At 38.8% G+C, this 25,566-nt stretch overlaps 2 protein-coding genes across 3 annotated transcripts; one reads left to right on the top strand and one right to left on the bottom strand.

The window, feature by feature from the left end:
• Positions 1 to 1,380: 1,380 nt before the first annotated feature.
• LOC111325270 (prohibitin-2) lies at positions 1,381 to 9,777 on the bottom strand. 2 transcript variants are annotated; one of them, XM_088730797.1, is made up of 11 exons: positions 9,615 to 9,777; positions 8,499 to 8,580; positions 6,427 to 6,506; positions 5,879 to 6,003; positions 5,454 to 5,513; positions 4,842 to 4,916; positions 4,616 to 4,670; positions 4,087 to 4,190; positions 2,877 to 2,954; positions 2,413 to 2,492; positions 1,381 to 1,784 (listed from the first exon to the last, which is right to left on the bottom strand). In XM_088730797.1, exons 1-11 carry the CDS (start codon positions 9,739 to 9,741, stop codon positions 1,757 to 1,759), a joined length of 894 nt encoding a protein of 297 aa, XP_088586923.1. In that variant the 5' UTR covers positions 9,742 to 9,777; the 3' UTR covers positions 1,381 to 1,756. The 2 variants fall into 2 exon arrangements, with proteins under 2 accessions (XP_088586923.1, XP_088586924.1); XM_088730798.1 differs by lacking the exon at positions 9,615 to 9,777 and adding an exon at positions 9,494 to 9,567 and having other exon boundaries at positions 8,499 to 8,618.
• LOC111325250 (nonsense-mediated mRNA decay factor SMG8) lies at positions 9,778 to 25,430 on the top strand. The gene is made up of 19 exons (XM_088730790.1): positions 9,778 to 9,907; positions 9,983 to 10,091; positions 10,306 to 10,356; positions 10,535 to 10,657; positions 12,348 to 12,431; positions 12,770 to 12,837; positions 13,652 to 13,766; positions 14,119 to 14,148; positions 15,675 to 15,725; positions 15,885 to 15,973; positions 16,380 to 16,507; positions 17,675 to 17,868; positions 19,213 to 19,346; positions 20,284 to 20,371; positions 20,501 to 20,590; positions 20,843 to 20,908; positions 21,688 to 21,855; positions 22,466 to 23,547; positions 24,541 to 25,430. The coding sequence occupies exons 1-19, from the start codon at positions 9,840 to 9,842 to the stop codon at positions 24,983 to 24,985; spliced, it is 3,183 nt and encodes a 1,060-aa protein (XP_088586916.1). The 5' UTR covers positions 9,778 to 9,839; the 3' UTR covers positions 24,986 to 25,430.
• The last annotated feature ends 136 nt before the right edge of the window (positions 25,431 to 25,566 follow it).

Genomic DNA, 25,566 nt, shown 5'->3' with positions numbered 1-25,566 from the left:
AAAGTACATACAATGGGCCATTTTACAGTTGTGTACTTAGTTGCCAAGCCTTTGATTCAGAGTGAGGCTAAAGATGACCTTGTTGTGATAGAGACCTGTATCTAGTTAGCATGATAACAAAGTGATTTACATTTGAAAGGCAGCAAGGTTTGTATCATAACAAGGTCATCTCTAGCCTCACTCCCGTTCAAAGGCTTGGCAACCAAGCACACAACTGTAAAATGGACTATTCTGAAACTCCTTAAACATTTGCACACAAACACAACAAACTTTTTTCTGCTTTTGCAAAACTTGGCTCCCCAAATGGAAAGACTTCTTTTTCTATCAATCACTGAAAGCCCCTTAACCTATTGACGTCCAGTGTGTCCATGGGGTCCCACACCCTTTCTACGCCTTGTGACGTCATCACTTTTAACCCTGGAGCACGAATTTGAGCACGTACTTGAACAGGTTGAAGATACCTTACAGACGATACCAGAATGAGCGCAATTGAGTGAAGGAGATTGGAGAAATAGCCAAAAAACCATGTCACTTGGACCTGAAAATCTGCACGAAAATCGTGTTTCATTACCCACCTACCTCTCCGAGCATGTGCTTTGAAAATAATGAGTAGTTTCTGAAAAATCTCTACACCAAAATGAAGCCTACTCAATCTCCAGCAAGTGAGGAGAAACTTCAGGAAAGGAGAGGGGAAAAAAAGGGCAGGAGAAAGAGAGAAAAGTGAAAGTCGTAAGTGGGGCATGACTTTTCAACCCAAAAACTGTCGAAATTTTGCTTTCTGCGTGTGCCCGAGATTTTCAGGCTGCCATTTTGCATTTGGATTGAAAGGCCGTCGAGTGCACGAGCTGTCAAGGGGTTTTTGGTAAGTTTGAGTTTTTAAAACCACAACAGTGACCCGAAATCTGCTCGACTAGTTTCAAAACACAGTTTTCCACAAAAGCTGCGGCCATTAATGGGTTAAAGGATCTTAACCCTTTACACTCCAACATCAGAATGTATAATATACGTTGATTGAAGCTCTCCCTCAGGGGCTTTTCAGCCACAATGTACATGTAGACTAAGAGTTTAAAAATCTCCACTGGCAGGAGGCAGACCAGTGGACTATTTACAGAGCGCAGCCGAGGAGTTGAACTAGGGGCAACCGAGAACAAATCCAGTGAGTGGCAGGGTGGAGGAATTGAACCCGGGACACCGCATTACAAGTCCTGCAGCCTAACCACTCGGCCACGCTGCCTCCTATGGATCAAAGGGTTAAAGAAGGATTTTTATGATGCTAATAGGATACTGCTAGTTAAATAAGAGAAGGGGTGCCTCCGGCATAGAAGAAAGTTAAAAGCATGTTTACAGCACAATCAATTTACAGTGCAATAAAAGAAAAAATGATGTCAAAAATGGATTTTATTTTCATCAGTATGGAAAAAGAACATGTGTCAATCAAGTATACCTTTAGTTTGTTGAGGTACATGTACACTTCACATACATAACATATCAACACTGTCATTACATTAAAACTATGGTTGTCCCACCACACATTTAAATGCACTTTTGGCAAAAACAGGTAGCACTGTTTACTAAAGCCCTTTCAATCTTCTTACTTGTAAAAATAAAAAACAAACAAAAAAAAAAGATTCAGAGAAGTGTACGAGAAACTCTGTCCCACTTCAGGAGGTAGTACAATTTGATCAACAATCTGTGTCAATAGAGGCCAGCAGCTGGGCTTGCAAATCACAGTTCCTTAACATCTGCTTATTTGTTATTATTTCTTCGATTTCCCTGACAAGTCACTAAAACAAAACAAAACAGTTTGAGTATTGAATTGTACAACATGAGCTATAAAACATCAAAAAGACATTTTACATTTACATAAAAATAAGTAACTAACATAATTGATCACCGACAGAAAACCAAATAATTATCTCCTCACTAACATGGATTCAAAACCTGTCAAAGCCTGAACTTTTTTGTCAAGCTTCTTTATGGCAATGGCAGTTCAACTGTGAGAATCATGGCCTTATTTGATTTTCAATCTGCAGGTCAAATGAAATTGACCTCAACACAAATTGTATTGGATCCCTCCACTGGCAAGAGGAATCCTTTTAAGACGTTGTTCCCCCCCCCCCCCCCGCCCCAACACGTGGCCTTATAACTCAGTTGGTAGTAGCACCCAAACAGTGTCTGGGAATCCTGTAAAAGCCTGATTTTTTTTCCCCAAGCTTTTTTCTGCTACTGCTTAAATTGCAGCTCACCTGTGAGGTCATACCGTAGCTTAATTGGATTATCAAGTGTTGGAAAGAATGTAAACAAGAGAAAGTTATAGTAATTACAGTTACTAACTAAAGGTTCTCCTGTAATTATGGTTGGTTACTGATGGATTTTTGCTGTTACATGAATCACAGCACACCCAATACTCACTCTTCTATGTCATCTGTGTCTCTGACATTTAACATCAATGCTCCAGCATCCAAGAAGACCATATTTTGTGAGTTAGAAATCTACAAATGAAGTTTAAAATACACCACAATCAAACTACATAAAAAATGTACAGTGTAAAATTGAAAATTGCAAACCATATACCACAATTATGCTTCTCAAATAGTTCAGAAAATGGGATTTGTTTATAAAAATGGGGGAAAGACAAGAAGCATGCCTGAGGAGGGGGTATACTTTTTTAATTAGATTTACTTAGACTGATGGGAGGGGTTCCAAGTACTGCACTTTTAATAATTATTATCTCTAATTTTTGGAACATTGAAATGAATCCAACTTCCCCCTACCCCACCACATTTTGTCTTAGGAAGTTTGGAAAACTAGGATTCCTCTGTCAAAATTTAGCCTGAAACCACACATAGCTAAACTAATGCAGGAGGAACTCCTACCGTGTTTGAGACATTTTGAGCCGCTCGTATCCTTCTCAGTTTTAAATAACCTGGATTTGACCTCAGAGCATTACCAAGGTAAACACTGTCAAGGGTGAACAAAAATTGATTTCCACAACAATGGTATGCAGGTTATACAAGTCAAAAATTCAATCAATGGCGTAATTTCTTGTTCTTGACGATTTCCTCTTTTATAGCTCTATGAATTATTAAATGCTCTTAGAAGAAAAACCTAAATTTTACCAAAACCCAATAAGCTCTAAATAAGTTACAAAGCATTATAACTTGTAACAACTTGAAGTAACTTTCAACATGAATTGCCATTTTTCAACTACAAACTTCTTGTCTTAGAGGTACTACTCAAAGACTTCTCTGGACTAATAGTCCATTTACAGTTGTGTGCTTGGTTGCCAAGTCTTTGAATGGGAGTGAGGCTAGGGTTGACCTTGTTATGAAACATACCTTGCTGTCTTTCAAATGTAAATCACTTTGTTATCATGCTAAGTAGATACAGTTCTCCATCACAACAAGGTCACCTTCAGCCTCACTCTGAATCAAAGGCTTGGCAACTAAGTACACAACTGTAAAATGGCCTATTGGCCACTTCCAAGTTCTCACAGTTTAGTAATCTGCTGCCCAAATTATGGCGCAAGAAACCAAGTGTGCAAGAAGCCAAGTGCAAAGTTGCTTTCATCAGTATAACAAATAAAGGGCCATGGTAATGAAAATAAGGACAATTCCTTGAAATTCAACATGGGAGAGTGAAAAATAATTATTTGTGGAGGAGAGGCATTCAGTTAAGTGATGCTGGCAAAGAAAGACCACAAAAAATTATGGAGGAGAAATTACACACAAGTGAGAGGAAATTTCCAGAACAAAAAATTTTGACTGCTTGAGTGTACAACTTCTCTGACATTGCAGAGCTGTTATTCAGCATCCACATGCATCCTTTGTTTGAGTTGTTTTGAAGTCATCATTTAACAGGTGTTACATTTCTTGCTGATTCATAGCAAACGCTTACTGTAGCTTGTGAAATGAAACAAAAGGGAGAAATTTTTACTCATTTTCATTACCCCAACATTTATTCTTTATACCAATGAGAGCGACTTTGCACTTAGCCTCGTTCTCACACCATAATTTTGGTACCAGATAACTAAACCATGAGAACTTGGAGGTGGCCTATTCAGTAAGAATCTACATCAAAGGATATCAGAGTGGCTGCCTTGGCCTCTCCCTCAGCCTGTACAATTTTTTGTTGTCGTTCCTGTATAGCCTTTTCCACCTGGTAATGAGCTCGCTGTGCTTCTTGCTGAGCTGTAAATAAAAAAAAAAGGAAAATGATAATAATGAAAACATAATGAAAAATTAATAATAATAATAATAATAATTATAATAACAATGAAAAAAATTCTCCTTTATTACCTAATGTTAGTTAAAGTGCATACAAAACATAAAAAACTAATTTCAGGAATTTATGTTGAAGGAACAGATATACATGTACTTCAGGGTTTGACACTAACTTTTCAACTTACTAGCCAAGTGGCTAATGACAGCTTAGATGTTACGACAATTTAAGCTTGTTTACTGGCCAAGCTGGCAAGTGGGAATCGAAAACCACTAGCCAAAACCAAATTTCTACTAGTCTGTGGCTAGTCAGCTACCGTAAGTGTCGAGCCCTGGTACTCTCATTGGTTACTCTTCTAGTATAACATAATCTCCAAATCCTCTTTAGCACTCACCAACTTGTTTTGCCTCAATAGCTGCTGTGTACTCTCGGCCAAAACTCAAGTCAGTCTGGAGAATTTAAAGGACAACATTAGCTGTACAAGAAAGGCAAGTTTATCAACCACAGTTTTGCAATCAATGATATAGGCAGTGTGCCACTACCCTGCAGAAAATGTCAATGGTCTGCAATACAAACTTGTTCAATGTCTGTGACAGTAGAGGGGAGATAAAAAGACTTACAATGGATACATCATCCAAAATAATGAAGAAATCCTTGGCACGATCTGTCAACTGCCTTCTGATCAAAAGACTGACCTATATGTGAAAAAAAAAATAGAACATGGGGGAACATGTACATATCCAAAGCTGTGCTCTAAGAAAAATCGAAAGGAGCCCAGTGCTCTAAAACTGTGAAATCCAGGGTGCCCAGCATATGCTTTTCGATTAAAAACTAAAATTCCTGAGTCGCCCAAGAGCAAAAGTAAGGTGCCAGGGGCCACCAGGCACTGTTAGACCACAGCCCTGATATCTGTTTTTTTTTCTTAAGACATACTCAATTATTATTCATAACCTTTAATGTTTCCTTCATCATTAATAAGCAGCATACAGTACTAGTATGCTACAACTACATCACTGTTATGCAAAAATACATCGTGAAAAGCTTGAGTCTTTGGATTCAAGAAAACAATAATTTAAATATTTCTGTACATATCTAAACAGACTTTTGTACTTTATTTGCAAGTTTAGCCTCTGCAATTTTGAACACAACTCAGGTTAATGCTGTTGTCAAAAAGAAAATTAATTGTCATAATTCCACAGCTGAAAGATAAGAAATAGGATGACGTAGCATACCTCTTGACGCATCGTGATAAGCTGTGAAGCATTAAACTGAGCTACAACACTCTTCAAAACCTACACAATAGCAGACACAAACATCAATAATTATATATATTACAGTGTATGTAACAATAATAATTTTTAAATATTATAAATTAATAATAGTTTGTGTTCCAAAATTTACTGGTTCCAGTTCTTACAATTAATTTTAATCCTTGCAAATGAATACTAAGTTGTGTTTCCACCTTTATTTCTCCCTCGACCTTTTGGAAAAACCTTGAGAGCACTATGCCCACCAAAAATGTATATGTAGAATCCAATACATAGAGGAAAAAATACCTTTTGATCTTTGATTTGATTTGATTTGATAACTACACCAACATTGGAAATGTCAAATGCTACAGATATCTTTATCAATTATGCACAATGTGAATTTGCACCTCATTCATGATTGAGGGTAGAACTCTTTCGTCAAAGTCCAAGCCCAATTTTCTGTACATATCAGGAAGCATAGTTGCCTGAGGACGAGCAAGCACTCGAAGGCCAATGTTAACCATCTGGAGGTCTAAACGGTGACAAAATACATTATGCAACAACAACAACAACAAAAAAAAAATGAGGAACTTCTCCATAGCCCTTATTAATGATAACCTCTCTCTTTTAAGACATGATCAACATTTCAGTGTTACCAATGAACATGACTGTAATTCTTTCTTTTGGACACACGTATCTACAGTAGGTAAACAAGTCACAAAAATCAGCAATGTCTCGTAGGCCTACTTTTGGATTAATAATGAGCTCTCTCCTTCAAGACATGATTAACATCACAATGTCACTTGACAATGATTATGATTGTATTTCTTTCCTGTGGATACATGTATCTCAGTGTTACTTCGTATAACAAATTTGTCTATTTACTGCATTATTCATAGTGTATCAACATTGTAACATTGAGGGTTAAACCAAACACAGATGAACTACGTTGTACCTTTGCTCCCAGTTGGAGAAATAATCTTCCTTGGTTTTGACCTTATGTCATAGATAATAGGGTACTGAAACCAAGGTATCCTGTTGAATATGAAGACAAACAAAGGCACTCTTAATTCCATAGGTATCAACAAACCCTTTTCATTCTGCTAATTTATTCTTGTTTTTCTCGTCACCACGTTCCCACCAATAGCTTAGCTCCACTTTCTGCACATAAACACACACACACACCCTACAATTCCTCCAATCACTCTGACAAAGGACTGCTGCTCAAAATATCAGCTTTGAAACCCTTTATGGTGGCCTACTTACATTATCAACTAAATTGATAAAACCAAATTACCTTGTTACCCCCCCCCCCCCCCCCACTGATGGAGCACCACAGTTTCTTTAGAAACTTACCCCTTTTATTCAGTGATGAATTACACATGCTATGTTCTACCTCATGGGCTGCAGCTTTTTCAGTTATCATTGGCCTAGCAAGCTTTACATGTGTGGAACTTCTGGGTTACCGTAGTTATTCGACTATAAGCCGACCTTGGCTATAAGTCGAGACCCTAAACTCACGAGACATGATAGTCGGTGAAAGCTTTATGAAAAACAAATCGAAAAAATATCGGCTATAAGCCGAGACCACATTCAGAGAATTCTATTCTTGAACAAACTGAAATGATCGCAAAAATTAATTTTCGAAACAGAAAAGAGTTTTAATGCAGTATTGCCGTCGATAACACATTCCAAGATAACCAGAGAGTACAGTCATCAGGGACATCAGTGAGTCGCTAGAGGAAAGATCAAGAGAATCTCTTTTATAGAGAGCTCGAGATGTCAGCGAAAAGTACAATGATGGGCCGTTACACCCAGAAATATCCACGGTTGAATGAGAGATTACTTGATTAGTTTACAGAGCAGAGAAACCAAGAGTAGTTTTCTTTTTACACGATCGCAAATTTCAACACCGTAACATGTGATGATCGACGAGTTTGTTCACCAATCGTGGGATGAGCAATGCTGATTGGTCAGTTTCGAAATTTTTAAAACACTTTTGCAAGCTCTGTACACTCGTTCAAAACCTGCAGAATCTCTGATGCTCTAGACAGCATGGAAGATGAACTAACCTACTCGGAATAAACCGCAGCACTAGCGGATGAGGAGGAGATGGACGATGAATTCCACACTGACACTGAGGACGAGCAATAAACCGTATTTACTACGTGCCGAAAACAACAAACTGCTCCTTTGGAAGCAACCACACATTTAAAGTCAATAACCAACTTAAACTTGTTTTGTTATTTACTTCTGCATGCAATATCTCGGCTTATAGACGAATATATCTATGTTTCCTTTGAATTTGCTGTTTTGAAAAAATTGTGTTTTGAAAAACCCTTCTCTGGCTCAAATTTTTGAGATTTTGGTAAAGTTGTGTGAAAAAATTGCTCAGCTTATAGTCGAATAACTATGGTAATCCTTGTCTTTGCCATAACAAAGGATTTGTAACAGAAAATTAAGTGTTCTCTCATTTGTTGTTGCACAATGGATGCTCTTCTGAAGTGGATAGCAACACTTCACCTACATTGTAGATACTGCTAGTTGACTGGATTTGCATAACTAAGCTGTAATTGGTTGGTTTTTCACGGACCCATTCAGTAAATTTGATTAAATGTTGTTCCCTTGGAAGGGGGGGGAGGGGGAAGGGGGTAGGAGGAGAGAGGGAGTGGAGGAGTCTTCTTTGTTTGAGTCACCCAAGATTACACTGTAGATGTGAAATCCTCCAGACATCACCCTGACCTGGCCTATCACATTTAAGTGTCCTTCCTATCCTGATTTACTACACCAGAAATGTCAGGATGAATCTATCTTCTAACCTGTAATTTCCCATTTCGAAATTGATTGCTAACTATATTTAATTTATTACTTCTAAAAAGAGCAGTATGATATAATAATGCTTAAATTGTAACTCTGACCACTCAAACTTTTCTCTGGTGACCATTTTATTACTTTAAGTTGCCAAATGATGACCTTAAAGAAAACTGAAGCTTTGAGTTCTGTTAAAAAAATGAACAATGACTGTACCTGAAATGAAGGCCTTCAGTATAAATGTTATTTTGGACTCCTCCAATTCTGCTGAATATAATGGCCCTGTGACCGCCTTCAACTGCCAAAAGATAGTTCAACAGATTTGCATGTGGTGAACTGATAATCACAATAATTAGTTAAGCAAGGTAACCTTTGTCATCAAATAATTATAATCTTTTAAATAACCATTGCATTCTTCAGGGGAATCAATAATTAATCATTCTTTCATATCAATAATTTTCAGACAGAAAGATGATGAGGAGAGAAAAAAATAGCAACTGGGTGAGAAAGATGTTTTTCTGTCTTTTCATGAATGAGGGACAAAGAGAAAATTCTGTGTTCAGAATTCTGACCTAGAATTTTCCATTTCTCCCATTCTTGTGACAAGATGAAAAACCATCTTTCTCTACTTTTTTACACAGCTCAAACATCCCTCGTTATTATAACCAGGTGTTAAAACTGAAAGAAATCAGCAACCCATATAAGTTTGAGCACCCACCCCCCCTCCTTTTCCAACATTTTCATCCAGAGGAAACAAAATGGGATCAATAAATAAAAACCTTTGTCTAGAAAATATTAATTGGTATTGGACCCAGGTCAGGTAGGGATGGAGAGGAGAGAAGGGAAGAGGGGGGGGGGGGGGAGTGGTGACAAATTTGATCGGCGTACATGTACCTACTCTTCACTGATTGGAAACTATGGAAAAAAGTTCAACTTATTCTAACCAAAGTGAGTTTAAGACGAGATGATACACGTACTAAAACTTGTAAAACGGTGATGTGATATTAAAAAGTTGATGTAACTAAGAATGCACACTTTGTCGTCTATGTACAAATTAAAATTACCTAAGGATCGATGTTCGATGGCATCGTAAAAAAAGAACCAATAAAAGCAATTTGTTTGATTTAAAAATTTGTTTGATGAAAAATATATCCATAAAAGCTACACCAAGAACAACTTGAGGCCACTTAAATGAATTCACGACAGGATACAAACGAAGACAATCGTGATCTTCGATTTGAAATCGTGAACTCGTGGAAAGGAATACCATATCGTGTGCTGAGAAGTGATCTTGCCTCTCGCGGAGTCATTCAGACTGGAATAAAACTATACCTGTGTAAATGGACTCTTTGATTCCATATGCAGCTGCTGCTGCTGCAACTAAAAGTTTTAAACCAGTTCCGGTTCCTTTCGGAGCTTTTCCCATGCGTCCAGCAAACTCAGTGAACTTATCCGCCATCTTGCCTTCCTCACGTGTAGCAATACTCCTTAGATCTGACGTAAGAAAAAAGAAAGGCTGCTAAGCTAAGAGAGGCTACCAAGGTCTCGGGAAAAAAAATGGCGGACAGCGGAGCAAAGAAAGCGAGTGTGGAGTTTTTTCAGCATTTAATCAGTTCTCCGGAAAGGTAAGTCGCTTTTAAAGATTTTTTTAGCGGAGATTGAAATAATATGATTCGAAGAAATACTATGTTGCTGTTTAGTTGTATGGATGACAAAGTATGTGTGGTGGGGATTTTCGGCAAAGACAACATTGGCTACAAGTCGAAAGCTGTACATCTGAATGGAACCATTGGAAAAGAAGTTTTCAAGGTTTGTTTAAATAATGTACATGTTTGGAAATGAAGTAAATCAGCTAAAACCTTCCTCCCATCGAACTTTTTTGAATGCACTGTTCTCTATGACTGCTACACTGCACTTTAACGTAATAATGACATCAAGGATAAGTGGAAGTAAATAGAGAAAAACGACAAAACTGATTTAAGAATACATGCTATTTTAACCCAAATGCATTTTCATCTCATAGATTGACTTTCTAGATGGTACATTCAAGAAGAAGGATACAGATGAATTTTCAGTGAGTATCTTTTGATTTCAATGCTTTTATATTATTCTAATCAATAACATCAAGGGATTTTGAAAAGTCAACATTCATGTGGCACGAATGTATCCATGCTTCTAGTTTCAACTGATTAGTTGTCACTCTATTATTTCTTTTCCACTGTACTCATGAATTGCATTTTGTTTATTTCAAGTGTGACATTAATGTCTATCATGATGTAGAACAGAGGATCATTTATTTACACCTTGTATCTGTGTATGATGTGTCAAGACTGTTACAACTTTGTAAACAAGCTCCACAAGATGCTCAGAATGCAGTAAGTTTCAGTTTCAAATCTACATGTAGCCTTAGTTTTGGACCATTCTCACTATAATAAGAGAAAACCAGTTAGAAGTACATTTACATGTACTAGCCTGGTACAGGTGACAATATCACTGCCATAAGTATAGCAGGTGAGAACATCATTGCCATAAGTATAGCAATAATGGTAATGGTTAATTAAGAATGAGAACAATAATGACACAGAGGCCTACTTTTCAGGCAAAGTATACAAGTAAAGTTAATACTGTCCAATTAGCACCTCAGATTTGTTGAAATGTCACTTGTGAAGCGAACTCCTCGGTTGATTTAGTTTAATCACAACGATGAAACAGATCTATGGGATAAATCACAAAATCCAAACACTAAGTAATGCGAACTATTAAGCTAAACAAAACACAATATCATAGACTTACGATAATAAGTTCAATTCGCAAGATCTATTGAAGATGCACATGAGTTTTAGCGCCCGAAATGACCTGGCTGACTACCGCAGGTCAGCGGTCCTAGCGAGTCCTCGGTATGTAGCCAGCGGTAGTCCCATCAACTTGTTTTTCCACTCTTTTGTGGTTTTGCTGCAGGGGACTGTGGGCTTCATTACTTTTTTCTTGAGGCAGCCATCTCGGTTTTGTTATGTTCTAAGCTTGAAATAAGTCATTTTGTTTGACAAATTTCTCCTGCTTATTCAACTGTTCTGCTCTCAAGAACACCTAATACTACAGTTGTCTAAAATCACCTGGAATTCTTGAAAAGTTAACAGGTGAAAGGATTTCTTTACGAGTTAAGAAAATTATTATACCTATTGTGCTTGAAACGTGGGAGAATACTGTGACACATATGTCAACAACAGTAATAACAATAGAAACAGCAGAGCAGCAGAGCCCTATAAATGACTGACCTATCCCTTTAACTTTGAAACAAGGAGCCCTCCTGTTCAAATACATAACTGTAGGTTGTGTGACATGTTACATGACATGGTCTAATTTTTGTCAAACCCATATTTAGAGATTACCAGATGTTGGAAAGTGTGTTCATCCTGCCATTAAAGATGGCTTGTTGTTTACCACAAGCTCTCTCCTTTTTGTCTGTTCAGTGCACTCTCTGGCATATTGATACAGGTTGCTTTCTCTCCACTATTCATCGGAGAAACGTGTATATACTGATAATGTTATCTTGATTAATTTGATTCATTGTTCTGATATTTAGAAGGGTACAGTCATGTAATCATTATATGGCAAGGTAGTCCTGAGGTGAATCTGAGTATCTGAGTATCCTGAGTGGTTGTTACTAACTTGATTAGGACTTTTCCTTACAGACTGTCTCCACGGATTAAGCTGTGTATTTTTGTTCGCAAAAGCCACTTAATTCTAAAATTAACAACTTTGGTCTGAAAACTAATTATTAGCCTGGCTTGCTAGAGCTGTACTGGGGAATATTGCACTTTGGTTGTTTATGTTTTACACCTCATAGAAATAGTTCTGTACTGCCGTGACCTTTGGCCAATATTCCCCACTACAGCCCTCAAGCTTGCTTAATAAGATGTTAGTCTACTCCTTTAACCTAGGTACAGTAGATACATGTGTACTGTTGAATGATTACACTGTACACCCACTGCATCTCAGGAATTATGTGACATTTTTCAGTAAGCCTTGGAAAAATGTTTGGATATTTGATTATTATTTTCCCAGGCATGTCATCAGTATTGGATGTCCCATGAATTTTACTATGCCTGTGCAATGATGTTCCTGTTCTCTGTCTCTCACATTGTTGTTGTAAGTAACTGCCATTTAATTAGTATTTTTTTTTTGTACATATCTGGGTAACATCTGTTTTGTGAACTTATTCTGTTAGCTTATGCTAAAAATTTATTAAAAAAAGGAACAAATTATTTTTATGACTGAATGATGTCTCCAAAGTTTTTATCAACACTATCTAATTATTGTGTACATGGTCTGACTGATTGAATTATTTGGCTATGAATTCTTTAAAACCAATAACTACCTGGTTGACATCTGTTTTGATTGGTTGACTGAATTGACAGTTACCTGAACTTGTTTTTGAAGTGGTGAATATAATATCAAGTTATTCCTTCTCTGTTAAAATTTTGCAGCTTTTGCATCCCTCGCAGACTTTTGATCTAAATTACATCAGGCTGTTTCGCACATTGGCTTCAACAAGGTAATGATAACCAGACTAATTTCCCAGTATGATTCTAAAAGTAACAGAATTTTAGAGGCTGAAATGTTCAAACATAAAGGAACCCTCAGTCTTTTCATCCGTTTTTTTTAAAAGGGCTTCAAGTTTGAGTCACTTGGTTTTTCTGAACCCAGGTGGTTGAGAGTGACTAGCAGCTAACTTCTCCTTACAATAATAATTATCACCCCTGAATCAAACATTGAGGTCCTGTGAATTTAAAAGAAATGTCAGTGCCAACTACATGTAAAGGAGCTCTTGACTGTGAAACAAAATTAATTCTCCCATCAATACCATAGGACTAGTGTATAGAAAACAGCGTGGAGAATATGCACACTGATTTAACGGGGCTAAAGGGTTTTAAAGGGTTTTAAAGGATTTGTCTCAGAGGACAAACATGATTTCAATACTGTCTTGCGGGTCTTGGTTGTGTAATCATGAATTCACTCAGACCTTTTTATAGATGCTCATCTTCCTTGTGAATATGTGTTTCATTGCTTTGCCAATGAGGGAGACAAAAATTTTCTTCTAATTCTGATGTACAAAGAGATACATAGAATGATACTACAGGAAAGTAGTGGTATATATCTTGAGCAGTTATTTGGCGAAAACAAATTCAGACCAATGGGGAGAATATTGGTTCAGTTTTGTCCACTAAATTAAAAGTCACAGGCAAGCTCTTAATATTAACTTTGGAGTACATGTTATTTCCAAAAACTGAAGGAAAAAATTAATACCATAAAATATTTTTTCCTGTAGCCTTTTAATCTATTTTGTGCTTCTAAAACTAATTTTTTAGACACCAGTTGCTGCCTCAGATATCCCAGCTGTTAGCTGGTGTGGATGGCATTCCTGACATTTGGAGGCAAACTGGACGGCCTTGTATTCCCAGACTGGTGTGTTCCCTGAGACAGGTCAGTATATCTTCTTTATTATTACTCATTGGTTAGGGTGATTTAATTTATGTGTTGATCAAATGGAAGCTACAAAATCCCCCTGGGCATTGTACCAAGTGAGCTGGGTATGTAATGACCCAACTGACTGAGTACAAAACAACTGGGTACGAAATGACCATGAGTACAAAACAACTGCTAACCCCAAACAAGTATTAGACTGATATAGTTGCGTGAACCTTCAATTGGCTGGTAAAGATGGAATTTCACAAAAATATGATTTTGTTTTTTAATTAGCAATAAGAAATACCAAGTTAAATGTAGATGCACAAAATTAATATTACCTTAAATGAAGACTGTTTTACTATTTTAGCGTGTTCCTTTCAGGGATCCTTCACAAGTGGTAAGTTTTGTTATTGCAACCTGAGATCCAAGATGCACATGTGTGTAGAACAGGCATTGTACTGTTGTAACTCTTAGTAATAACATCAACTTGTTTTTTATTTCACTTTGGGGAATCAGTATAAGCTGTCTGAAAGCCTGTTTATGAAATTCAAATCCTCGTGTGAAATGATCATAGAATTAAATTTCCATTGTTTAATTGGGCATTGGTTCTACAGATTTGACTGCTGGTAACTGCCCAGCTTATCCTAGTTTCTGTGACCTCGATGCTCCTGGAATATTGGGAATACTTCCCTAGTTTGAGATGTTTGACTGGGGACTATGATAGCCTGTTTAAGTATGCATCCAGCACATGCAAGCAAATGATCTGCTAAGTGACAGAAGGTGATGACAGGTCTTTGACCTCTGCCATTTCTCACACACCCACTTTCTATGCTTGTTTCCACTTACCTAACTAGGGGCTTCATCAGATGAAGCTAACCAGTCACATGTGTCACTTTTTTTTTTGTTTGCTTTCCAGAAATTTTCCTAATTTATTTACAGTTTAATCAGACCTGAATAAAATGAAGATATAGATAAGAACTGAAAGCTTTGATAGATAATGAAATTCTGGTTTAGAGAGAACCTTTGTGGGACTATACATTTTTGACAAATAATAACTGTGTTTGGCAAATTACCTGCAGAAAATTTATCCAGGTTGCTTGTAGATGGTTTTCAAGTACTTGCTTTAAAACAGAGAAATACACTGGATTGCACACTGTACTTTGTAAGAATAAAGCATTCTGTGTAACATAGTATTAACAAATAGATTCGGTGTTGCCACGCATTTTTTCAGTCATAGATCAGAGATGACATCAAAATGTGGTTGGATTGAAAAAGTGACACAGCCTTGTGTGTCACTGATGCAACATGGATTACTATTTCTTTTATATAATAGAGAAGCAAAATGTTGTTAATGATGATGTGGTCTTTACATCTGTTCTCCAACAGAACATGAGTTAGAACCAAAATCCAAATGCATGTATAATTCAATTTATTGTATAGACTTTGAAATAAAAGCTAGCGCTAAGAAGTCGCGACGTTTCGACCTCTCTGGGGTCATTTTCAAGTGAGTAAGTTTTCTAAATCAGCATAAATATGTTGAAGCAAGTTGAAGACGATAAAATGTGGTGAACGTTAAAATATACAATGGAAGGGAATAAATGAATAAAGTAATTATTCAACTTGCTTCAACATATTTATGCTGATTTGGAAAACTTACTCACTTGAAAATGACGTCAGAGAGGTCAAAACGTCGCGACTTCTTAGCGCTAGCTTTTATTTCAATGTCGATTTCTAAGAAACTACTTATCAAGTTATTGTATAGAGTCATATAAAAGTTGAACTTACTAAAAGACTACAAATTGGGCCCAAAACCAGGGCTGTAAGTCATAATGTTCCTTCCTAGGTAAATTGTAGATACTTACATTACTAATCATAAGACTAGACTTGATGACTGTGTTGAAATATTTTATGTTTCAAATGCAGTCAGGAAAAAGCCAGGTTACGTATGCCAGCAAGACAAAGGGAAAGCAGCAAGTAAGTTAAAAAAAAGAACAAAACAAATGTAGGGACCTTTCAGTCCACAGTCAAGCTTATGGTTATAACGCCAGCTCAGCTTAGCTAATTAATTTTTTGTTTCCTTCATTTTTGGAAGTTTGTTTAATTTTAAACTTACAGATTCTGTATTTATTTCAGATCATCACCCCACAAAAGAAACTTCAGCATTCTGTAGAGGATCAGCTTTACAGCATAATGAGAAAGGCCAGGCTCCTAGGAAGTCTTAGGTGGGATGAATGACTAATGTACAGTTACACTTGTAAAACAGACTAACCCTAAATGTCTGCATATTAGCTGTAAGTAACCCCTTCTGTCATGGCTTAAGGTAATTCCTTAGTATTTCATTGCACATCCTCACTGCGAATAATTTTACTCGTAACTAGCACGCGGGCATGGGAAATTGATGGATGGCTTTCTTTAAAAATAGCTAGACACGTCTTGTAAACCTATTCCCAGCATAGGAAAAGGAACAATATTCAGTTTCATCAGAATAACAAATTTTTTTTAAAGATAGTTACATTTATGTGCCTCCTTCGTTTTGTTTGTTGTTGTTGTTGTTGTTGTTGTTGTTGTTGTTGTTGTTGGCTTGTTTGGTTTTTGCATTAATGTACAAATGTTGTTTTAAATCCACAGTTCAAGTTCCCTGTTCACTGTAAACTCAAGCCACGCCTTTGTTCACGTGCAGCCATGCTCAACCAACTTTGACCCCGTCGCAGTTCTCCTAAACACTCTGGCCAAACCGGCTATTAACACTAAATGGGGTAGGGAAAACGTTGCTCACTCCAGTGTAACATGCAAATTTTTTTTTTTGTCTACAAGAACATGTAAAAAATATTTTTTATCGCTGCATTGTCGCTCAGGGAGAAAGAGCGGGAAAGAACGTTTAAGGCATGCAGTCAACAACGCGGGCTCACGCGTGCGAGCTATAAAATTTAGCGGAATGTGTATTGCGAAAATAAGAAGGAGCTGGCATTTAAAACTGAGGCATTTTGTTGTCGTCGAAGGAATTATCCTATTTCCGAAGTCTTTAAGGAGAAAATAATTTTCGAAAATATTTAGGGGGTGTAAAAAGTTTTTGGAGGTTGTTCTACGAGAGAAAACCGGCATGGAAAACCTCGGCTCCAGGCAACAGAATAGAAATTAACATTCAAACGACTCAAAATCCGTGTTTCCGCGCCAAAATCTAGCACGTGCGCAGACGTTATTCAGCTCTGTCACCTAGGCGCATAACTTGCTGTAAGTTTTCCTCCTTGCCAACGGACGATCGTATGCATGCGCCCTCGTGAAGGATTGATATGAATATGGAGTCTGCCGGTCGAGAGGTTTCAATGCCGGTCTACCTCACTGCTATCTGTTTAGCCTACCAACGAGCTCTTGTATTTGGGTTCCCCTTGCGACAGCTGCCTATTTTACCATCGGCAGCATCTTATGGAAAAACTTAAAGAAATTCCCTGGATGTCCGGTCCTAATTCTTTCTAGTTCAGAACTGTTGCCTTCCTTGATGAAAGAAAACTAAATCAAAACACAAGTAAAACTGGCTTAAGCAAAACAAGCTCTCTTCCGTTTGGATGCGTAACACTTGTTACAGGCATTTTTAAGCGTTATTGCCTCACTTTTATCGAAGATGGCAGATGAATGAACTTAAAGTTGTTTCTTTTAGACATGGTTTGATGCTACTCTGGTTTAAAGAAATCGAACCAACGTTTCGGCACTCCCGGGTAGCGTTCGGTCGTTGAATTGTAATTTTCCCGGTTACATTCATTAAATCCTTAAACTAGAGTAGCATCAAACCATGTCTGATCGTCCGCCTGGTTGTTGTGCGAACTTTAACATATCTTAAGTGTCTTTTCTTGTCCTATTTCTTGCTGGTTCTTGAATCCCATGACTTAATGACTAGTTTTGATAATTCTGCCGTAACTGTTCCGCAGTGGAGACGAGCCCTCTTCTGAAGAATAGCAAATTCCTTAAGAGAGAATTCTTAGAGTCAGGAGGGGACAGTGAGGCATATTCCGCGGATGACGTGTTGTTCCGAGACTACTTGAAACAGCAGATTGATCACTTGATGACCGGAGATGCTGGACGGGATGGAGTGGCTGAAGGACGCAGAGGAACTCATGTAGAGGTACTATACAATAGTTACAAATTTTACGATAAGATGCGGAAGAATGCATGTTGAGGTACTACCATATTACAACGTTATTTTTCACCCCTGGATGCAAGATAATTTTACTGAAGTAGGAGAGGTTACGGAAAATCCTGGAAATGACTGAGAATGAACTTTTAGAACGTGAAAGCAAGATTGAAATACCGTGACTGAATGATCGCGTTTATAAAGCAACTTCCCAGTTTGGAAATATCGAAAGAGTACTGTGTAATGGTCTTTGAAAGTCATGAAATTTGGTAATGATACTGTTTGTGTACCAGCGAACATACGCCCATGTTTTCTTTGGTGTGAGATCGAAGGAAAGAGAGAGATAATTTGGATATATCAACAAAGTTGAAATGGTAAATTGGCCACCGTAACGATTACAAAAGCTGACGTTTCGAGCGTTAGCCCTTCGTTGGAGCAAATAGAGGAATTGTGGGTTCTGTGTGCTTTTAGAAGCAGAAAATGGAGCTACGTTATTGATGGGAACATGGCAAAGAGAAAAACACGAAAAATTAGTGGAATGAAAAGCGTTCGTTGATCCCTGTGGGATTTAGACTGCAGGTTTGAAAGATGAGCTTTTCAAGAGTTTTACGGCTTTCCGTGCTACCTAAGTGTAAGGAAAGACCGCAGATTGCCATATGTTGCTTAGAATGATTAGGTAAATTAGAGTGTCTAGCGACTGGTTTCGATGTGTCTTTGTCATTCTTTTCCACGTCGCGAAGGTGTTCTCGGAATCGGTCACCTAGTCTTCTGCCTCTTTCGCCAATGTTTTTCGTTTTGCAATAAGTGTAAGTTATGCAATAGGTTACATTGGCGGAGGTGCATGTGAAGTGATGGGTGATCTTAATGGATCGTTTGGGTTCTGATATTTTATCAGTGTTGTGAGTGAAGAGAGAGAGAGAGAGAGAGAGAGAGAGAGAGAGAGAGAGAGACAACTAGGGTGTCAGCCAGAGATGTAATTTCCAACTACGGAAATGTTTTTTTTTTCCCTAGCCTAAGAACTCTCTTTTTCCAAAGTCGTCTTCATCAATTATAAATGAGTTAATGTCCTCCCTTTCAATTTTTTTCCCCTTTACTAACGGGATCAAATCGTTAAATCGATGATAGCCTTCGGATTGACGCTATGTCAAACAGACATCCGTCCCAGATACTTTATTCTTAGCTTTATTAACATATCCCAAAGACTGGACCAGAAACATTCTTTCTGTACCCTCGTATCTCATGTTGACAGTCATACATACCACTTTTTCTTTTGGTGCCTTACATGCGCTGATACCTGTGTTTGACATGCGTAACTCGTGTCCATTGGTGATGCAGGTTCCATCTTGCCGTCTGTGGGCACGTGTATCGTTTGCCCTCTATGAATTTTTCTTGACTCCAAAGAGTGAATTGACTGCTCCTCTCAATGCGATGGTATCTAACCTGGATCTCGACATGAAATTCTCTGAGGCGTAAGTACTGCTGTGTTTTATCCAAGTTTTTAATGGGGGCAGGGGAGAGGGGAGCATTACATACCATCCCCATAGAAATACTGCTGCTGTAATTTTTTTGTTTTGTTGCAAGTTTCTTTGTTTTGTTTTGTTTTCGTTTTGTTTTTGGAAATAGGAGTGTCACTCAAATCCAAGGTGACCAACCTCTGAACTACAGTTAAAGTTAGCGGCATGTAATAGCTTGGAGTTTCTGTTTTGTTCTGTTTTCTTTTCCGGTCTTTCTCTGGTCTACAAGCAACGTTTTTGAGGCAAAAACTCCCTTTGCGAGGATGGCCCATAAAGGTCATCCCAGAATATCCTCCCACTGAAGTGAGGTAAATGTGGCAGTAGCTTAGAGAGGGAGATAGTATAAATGGTCATTTGTCTGTCGGGAAGAGATACTGATGGTTTAGGGAAAAGGTGAATAATAGGCCTTTTGCAGCTAGAGATCACGTGCTTAGATACCGCATAGCAACGCCATACTGGAGAGCAAGCACTCCAGTTATCTCAGACAGTATAGAGGTCACAAAGGTCTGCATTCAAACAAAGAATACAGCGGATAACAGGTCAAAAGGTATCCCAATTCGAGAAATCCAATAAGAAGTGATCAACAGCTTCTCCTGAGTGTATCAGCAGAAAAATCACACCAAAATTCGTTTTTCGCTGATACACTCCAAGGAAGCTGTTGATTAAAACTTACAAGATTTCTCGAATTGGGATACCCTTTAACTTGTTATCCGCTGTATTCTTTGTTTGAATGCAGACCTCTGTGATCTCTATTTTGTCTGAGATCACTGGAGTGCTTGCTCTCCAGTATGGCGTTGCTATGCGGTATCTAAGCACGTGATCTCTAACTGCAAAAGGCCTATTCACCTTTGTTTTTTTGTTTTTATTTTTGTTTTTATTTTTTTTCCTTTAGGCGCTGTCGTAAGGCGATACCTGTTGCAACAAGTGCTTACTTGGAAAATCTACCTTCACATTACACCCAGAATGTACACTTGAACCAGGTAACCCATTACATTTGATCTTTTTTTTGCCGTTGGTTTTGTTTGTTCGTTGTTGCCTTAATTTCATCGTTTCTCGTGCTAAAGTAATAAATTTTTAACTCAGTTTACTTTCGTCTCTCCATATTTCAGCTGTCTCAAGCACTTCGGGTGTTTTCTCTGCACGCTCGCGGACCTGCATTTGAACACTACGCAGCCCAGTTTCAGGATGAGTGCAACAAGGTATCGTCAGCGAACACTTTTTTTCCTTCGTGTAATTTTTATTTTGTTTGTTTTTTTTGTTTTTGTCTTTTGAACAGGTTAGATACTGGGGAAATTACCGATTTTCTTCGCACTTTTCGCGTCCTTTAGTGATTACTATTGGTACAGCATTTTCCTCTGTATTTTCCTTTCCGGTGCATACACTACACATTCGCAATGAGTACGTATATCTATAAAATAAAAGTTTCTTTTTTTTAATTTTTCTTTTTGAAGGTATGGATGAATGGAAGACAGCTTTGTGAGGAGCGTAGCTTAACCGGACGTCATTGCGTTTATCCGGTGAGGATTTTGATGATTGTTTTTAAAAACCAGTCAAGAGAGATCACCTCGTTGTAGCACTTGGGTCACGTAGAAACACTTGACCGCTTGAAACTTCTTATGGCGGTCGATGGCTTGGAAAATCAGAGTGATTCCCCCTTTCAACTCTTTAACCCCCTGACTGACCAATAGAGAATTTCTCCTCGCAATATCAATACATTATTACACGACTCGGGCATTCAAAGGGCCATTAACTAAAATCAACCAATCAAAATGCTCTATTGCCGGTCAATATTCTCTCAGTATTGGACCGGGTACTGTCCCGAATGGTCCCGAATGATACCGCACTTGTGTCCCATTAAACTTCAGTCGTATAATAAATCTCTTATTAACCAAGCTTGCTCGGGACCGTACTGGAAGAATATCGGCCCTCGGTCTTTTTTGTACGGACCTCGCTGCGCTCGGTCCGTACTGTCAAGACCTCGGGCCGATATTCTCTCAGTACGGCCCTCGCGCTTGGTTAATAAGATATATATATATATATATATATCAAGCAGGCAAGTGATGAGAATAAAGAAAAATGTCAATAAGGAGAAGAGTAGTTTATCCAATACCAATAACATCATGAGAATTGTATGGCAGACAGCAAAGACAACTACAAAACTGAGAGATCTTGGTACTTCATGTGTACCTCTTTGTGCGCACAATCTCTCAATAGCCTAGCGTTCATCAAACTACAAAGAGACATACTTGTGGCCTTTGCAACAGAATGGTCATAGTTTTGTGCATTTTCTCCTCAGTACCACCGGGTCCCTGCGGAAGGAGAGGTGCCCTCCGACCCAGTCTCCGAGGAATCTAAGGAGCTCGGAGTTACTCCATGTAAGCCTCACTCAAGTCGTATCACCAGTTTCAGTGCATGCAACTGTGGAAGGATACAAGATCACAGAGAAGATCCTTTTGATCTCAAGGTAGATATTTTTATTGCATACTTTTGCAAAGTAATTTATTTATTTTTTTTTTTAGGTGAAAATACTTATCAAAATTGATGTGAGATGAGTGTGTTTCCGTGAATTCGATTACTGAAATAATTTCTTTTTAAAAAATTGATTAGATCGAATAGAATCCTTCAAACTGACCTTTTCCCAAAAAAGTTGAATGTCTCTTCATCATGTTTGGTTTTCATGTTAGATCCTCATTCGGATAGGAATGAAGATTTACGTGATGTTATCCAGTGAACACCAACATGGCTTAGGTGTTCAAAGCACTAATCCATGCTTAACAACCATAATAGCATAACAGTGTTCGATAGCACCCAGGTTCAAGATATTTACTGGGTCTCCGGCTTAGCAGCGAACTCGTGCTCGAAAACAGATTCTGGACTTAAAAGCATTATTTGAGAAACCTCTACCTGTTCGGTACTTTCAAAACATTTCTGCTTTTATTCAATGACAGCCTTAATACGGAGCTTGAGGGCTTAAAGTACACTATCACAAGGCGGTCTACTGCAATGCTTTACGTTCATTAATCTACATGGCTCGTTGACAGGGAAATGAGTTTGTTTTGATGTACTCTTTCTAGGCAGCCAACGTGGACTTCTTCAAAATGCTTCAGTCAAAGTGTTGTTTTTCGCTGGTTCATCTGTTCTTTCCATTTCATCCAATCTCTCTCTCTTCAAAAATCTCCCACAAAACCTCAACGGAAATGTCAGATGAGGCCCCCCTCTTGGAGATGCCATCAGAGACAGTTAGTCCTATGAGAGAAGAGGTCAAATCCGGGGAGGGTGGTGGTGAGGGGCAACCGAGTGACGAGACGTCTAACAGTGAGACGCCCGCTGTACCAGTTGCCCCAACAACTGGATCTATTCCCATTCCAAACTCGGGCGTCCCTGCCAGAACGGACAATTTGGGAAGCCTGGGGCACAGTGTCAGTTCTGCATACGGGGCTAGTGGGTACCAATCTACGCTCGAGATGATGAGTCATGAGGGCTCTGAATTTAGGAGTATGCCATCCGAGTTCAAGAGTGTTGTATCCGTGGGAATTCCGGGAGAAATGAGCATGGGGAATTCCCAAGATGTCCTCTCCGCGGTGGGGGAGCACGTTCCCGACTTGCACTCTTTCGAACGATTTTCGTCGCGTGATGAAATGGAACAGATCTATCTAGAAACCATGTTGAACAGTGATTCACCTCCTGGTATTCTACCCCGCTTTCCCTCCTGGTCGCTCTGTCGTCTGGGAAGCGCAAGTACCTACAATCCCGCCAAAGGTCTAGACCAGCCGGGATTTTTCCCGAACAGCAACTATTTGTTGGCTTGGGACATTCCTTTGCTGAATGAAAGCCAGTCCGATTTAACGAGCCAATTTGATGGAAAGGGTAAGCACTTGGGGTCTAAGCAAATGACTGAAGAGGCGTGGCCGACGCTGAACGAGCTCCCTTCCGCCGGAAGTAATGTTTCGTCACTTCCTTTGCACCAGGCTCTGACTTATGCTCGTCGGCAGTGTTCAGATTATAAAGCGAATTCCCTTCCATTGATATCGAGTGCAACAACAGGGAAAGGCGCGTCTGGAGCCTCTCGGCAGCGTGGTAGGACCTCCCGTGAAGGGGCACTACCGACAGTGAGAGCCTATATAGGACAAGAATATGAGTGCCCTAGAGGACATCGGTGAGTAATGTCAAAATCTGTTTCGGAATTGCGCTTCTCACTTGTAAAAGTTCGCCAGTCAAAAAGTGTATTCTTCTTGGCAAAAGTTTTTTGCTGAAGATTTTTGCACTGTTTCAATGTGGCAGATTCATTTTACGCTGACCCTTTCTTGCACATTTCTTGGTGCGTTTCTGTGACTCATGTTTTGTTTTAATAAATTTCTTAGGTAAAATGCTGTAAAACCAAATGCGTTCAATCATTTGATCAGCATCACACATATTCTTTGATGTTCAGAGAGAACGCATGCTGGAAAATGTCGAGTTTCATAAATTCATTTAATTGCAGCTATGTCGTACTTTTACCTACTTTTAGTTTTGTTTTCATCAATCATTTCTGTCAAACCGGCATAACCATATTATCGGCTATTTTAATTGCAATTTTCTCTCAAAATTACCAAATATTCTTTTCAGTTATACCTTACCTGCATTCACACTTCACTCTCCAGTAATATATAGATTTAGCCAAGCCTAAAAGCGGAGCTCCCAAGTTCGTAATATTAATGATAACATAAAAGATTTGCATTTGCCAAGACTCGCCTGAGACACCCCTCCCTTCGTTTTGATAGTCTCCCCTACCCTACCCGTGCAATCTGAAGGCACGTACGTACGCTCGGTCAGTCACGTGACAACCAAACGAAAAGAGGTTGACCATATTCCGTGGGTATGGGAGCCCCGCCATAATTTATCTCTTATAACGTACTCAAATTGTAAATCCTTTTGAACTCTCATGTGTGAAAATGTCTCCTTACAATATCAATACGATATGAAGCAGACAAGTAAATGAGAATAAAGAAAGATATCAATTAGGGTATTTCTAGTTGATCCTCGACCAAATTCTCCAAACTAACATCATATGAATTGTAAGGCATATGGTAAGGAGAATTACTGATAAGAGCTTGGCAGTGAAAGAGTTTAATACTCACATTTTTTGACATTTCACGTTGTACTTCTCAAGGTTTATCTGCTCAGGCCCGGACAAGATGGTGAAAGCGACCAGTTCCGGTCACGTGAAGGAAACAGCCCTAAAGCTAGTGACGTCAGACATGCCTCTCTATTTTCCATGCCCCTGTCGCTCATCGAAACCTCTAATGGCTCAAATGATGCGTGTCTTTATAGTCACACCCGATTCACCCGTACTCGTGACCCTTAACCCGAGGGTCCAACCTTCCCTTCCGCCATGTCCTGTGTTTTACCCCGGTATTAATGCGGGTGTCACCCTTCCCCCAGGAAGCTTCTGCGTTTTGAGATTACCGTACGTGTACGTCTCAGATCTCGGTCCAATTCTACCGCCAGGTGACTCGCAACCGTTGTTGTCGTGTCGTGTGTTGAAGGGGTTATTTTCCGTAATGGGGCTTGTTCAGGATACTCCAAGAGAAAACGTTGTCGAGGGAAGACGCTGAGTCTCAACTAAAGATCTTCATTGGTTCCAATCGTCGAAGTTGTCGGAGAGACTTCCCCTCGCGAAGGCAGAAAGAAGACAAAATAAGAGTTTGACCTGGTAGTTACTTATTGTCGCCTCGTAATTAGCGCAGATTGTTACGTTAGGGTGAGTGAGGGGCACAATTCACTGCCGCACTGCCGCCAAGCAAATGTAACTTTTGGTTTCGTGTTGTTGAATGTGACTTGTTACACATTTCTCGCGGAGCAGACGGAAGGAAGATTTTGTTACAAGCACACGACGAAGCCTAGTTTGATGTGACGTCTGAGTTAAATTGGTTACTGGTCGTTTCGTACCCAGTTAGTTCAGTCGTTTCGTACCCACGGTTGTAACGTACCCAGTCGTTTCGTGCCCAAATAGGTCGTGTCGTACCCAAACTAATAAAGTATGTTTTCGATGTTAACAAATGTTAAAAAAAGTCACAGTATAAACAATAGACATTTTATTAAAAATTATTATCAATATCATTATTTATATAAGAACGATCCTTCGCAGTAAAGCACTATTTGAGCAATAGTGGAAATCAGACCTGAAAAAAATTTC

This window comes from Stylophora pistillata, chromosome 8 (genome assembly GCF_964205215.1).
Source record: "Stylophora pistillata chromosome 8, jaStyPist1.2, whole genome shotgun sequence".
Lineage (NCBI taxonomy): Eukaryota > Metazoa > Cnidaria > Anthozoa > Scleractinia > Pocilloporidae > Stylophora > Stylophora pistillata.
This window is presented reverse-complemented; position numbering and strand designations above follow the sequence as displayed.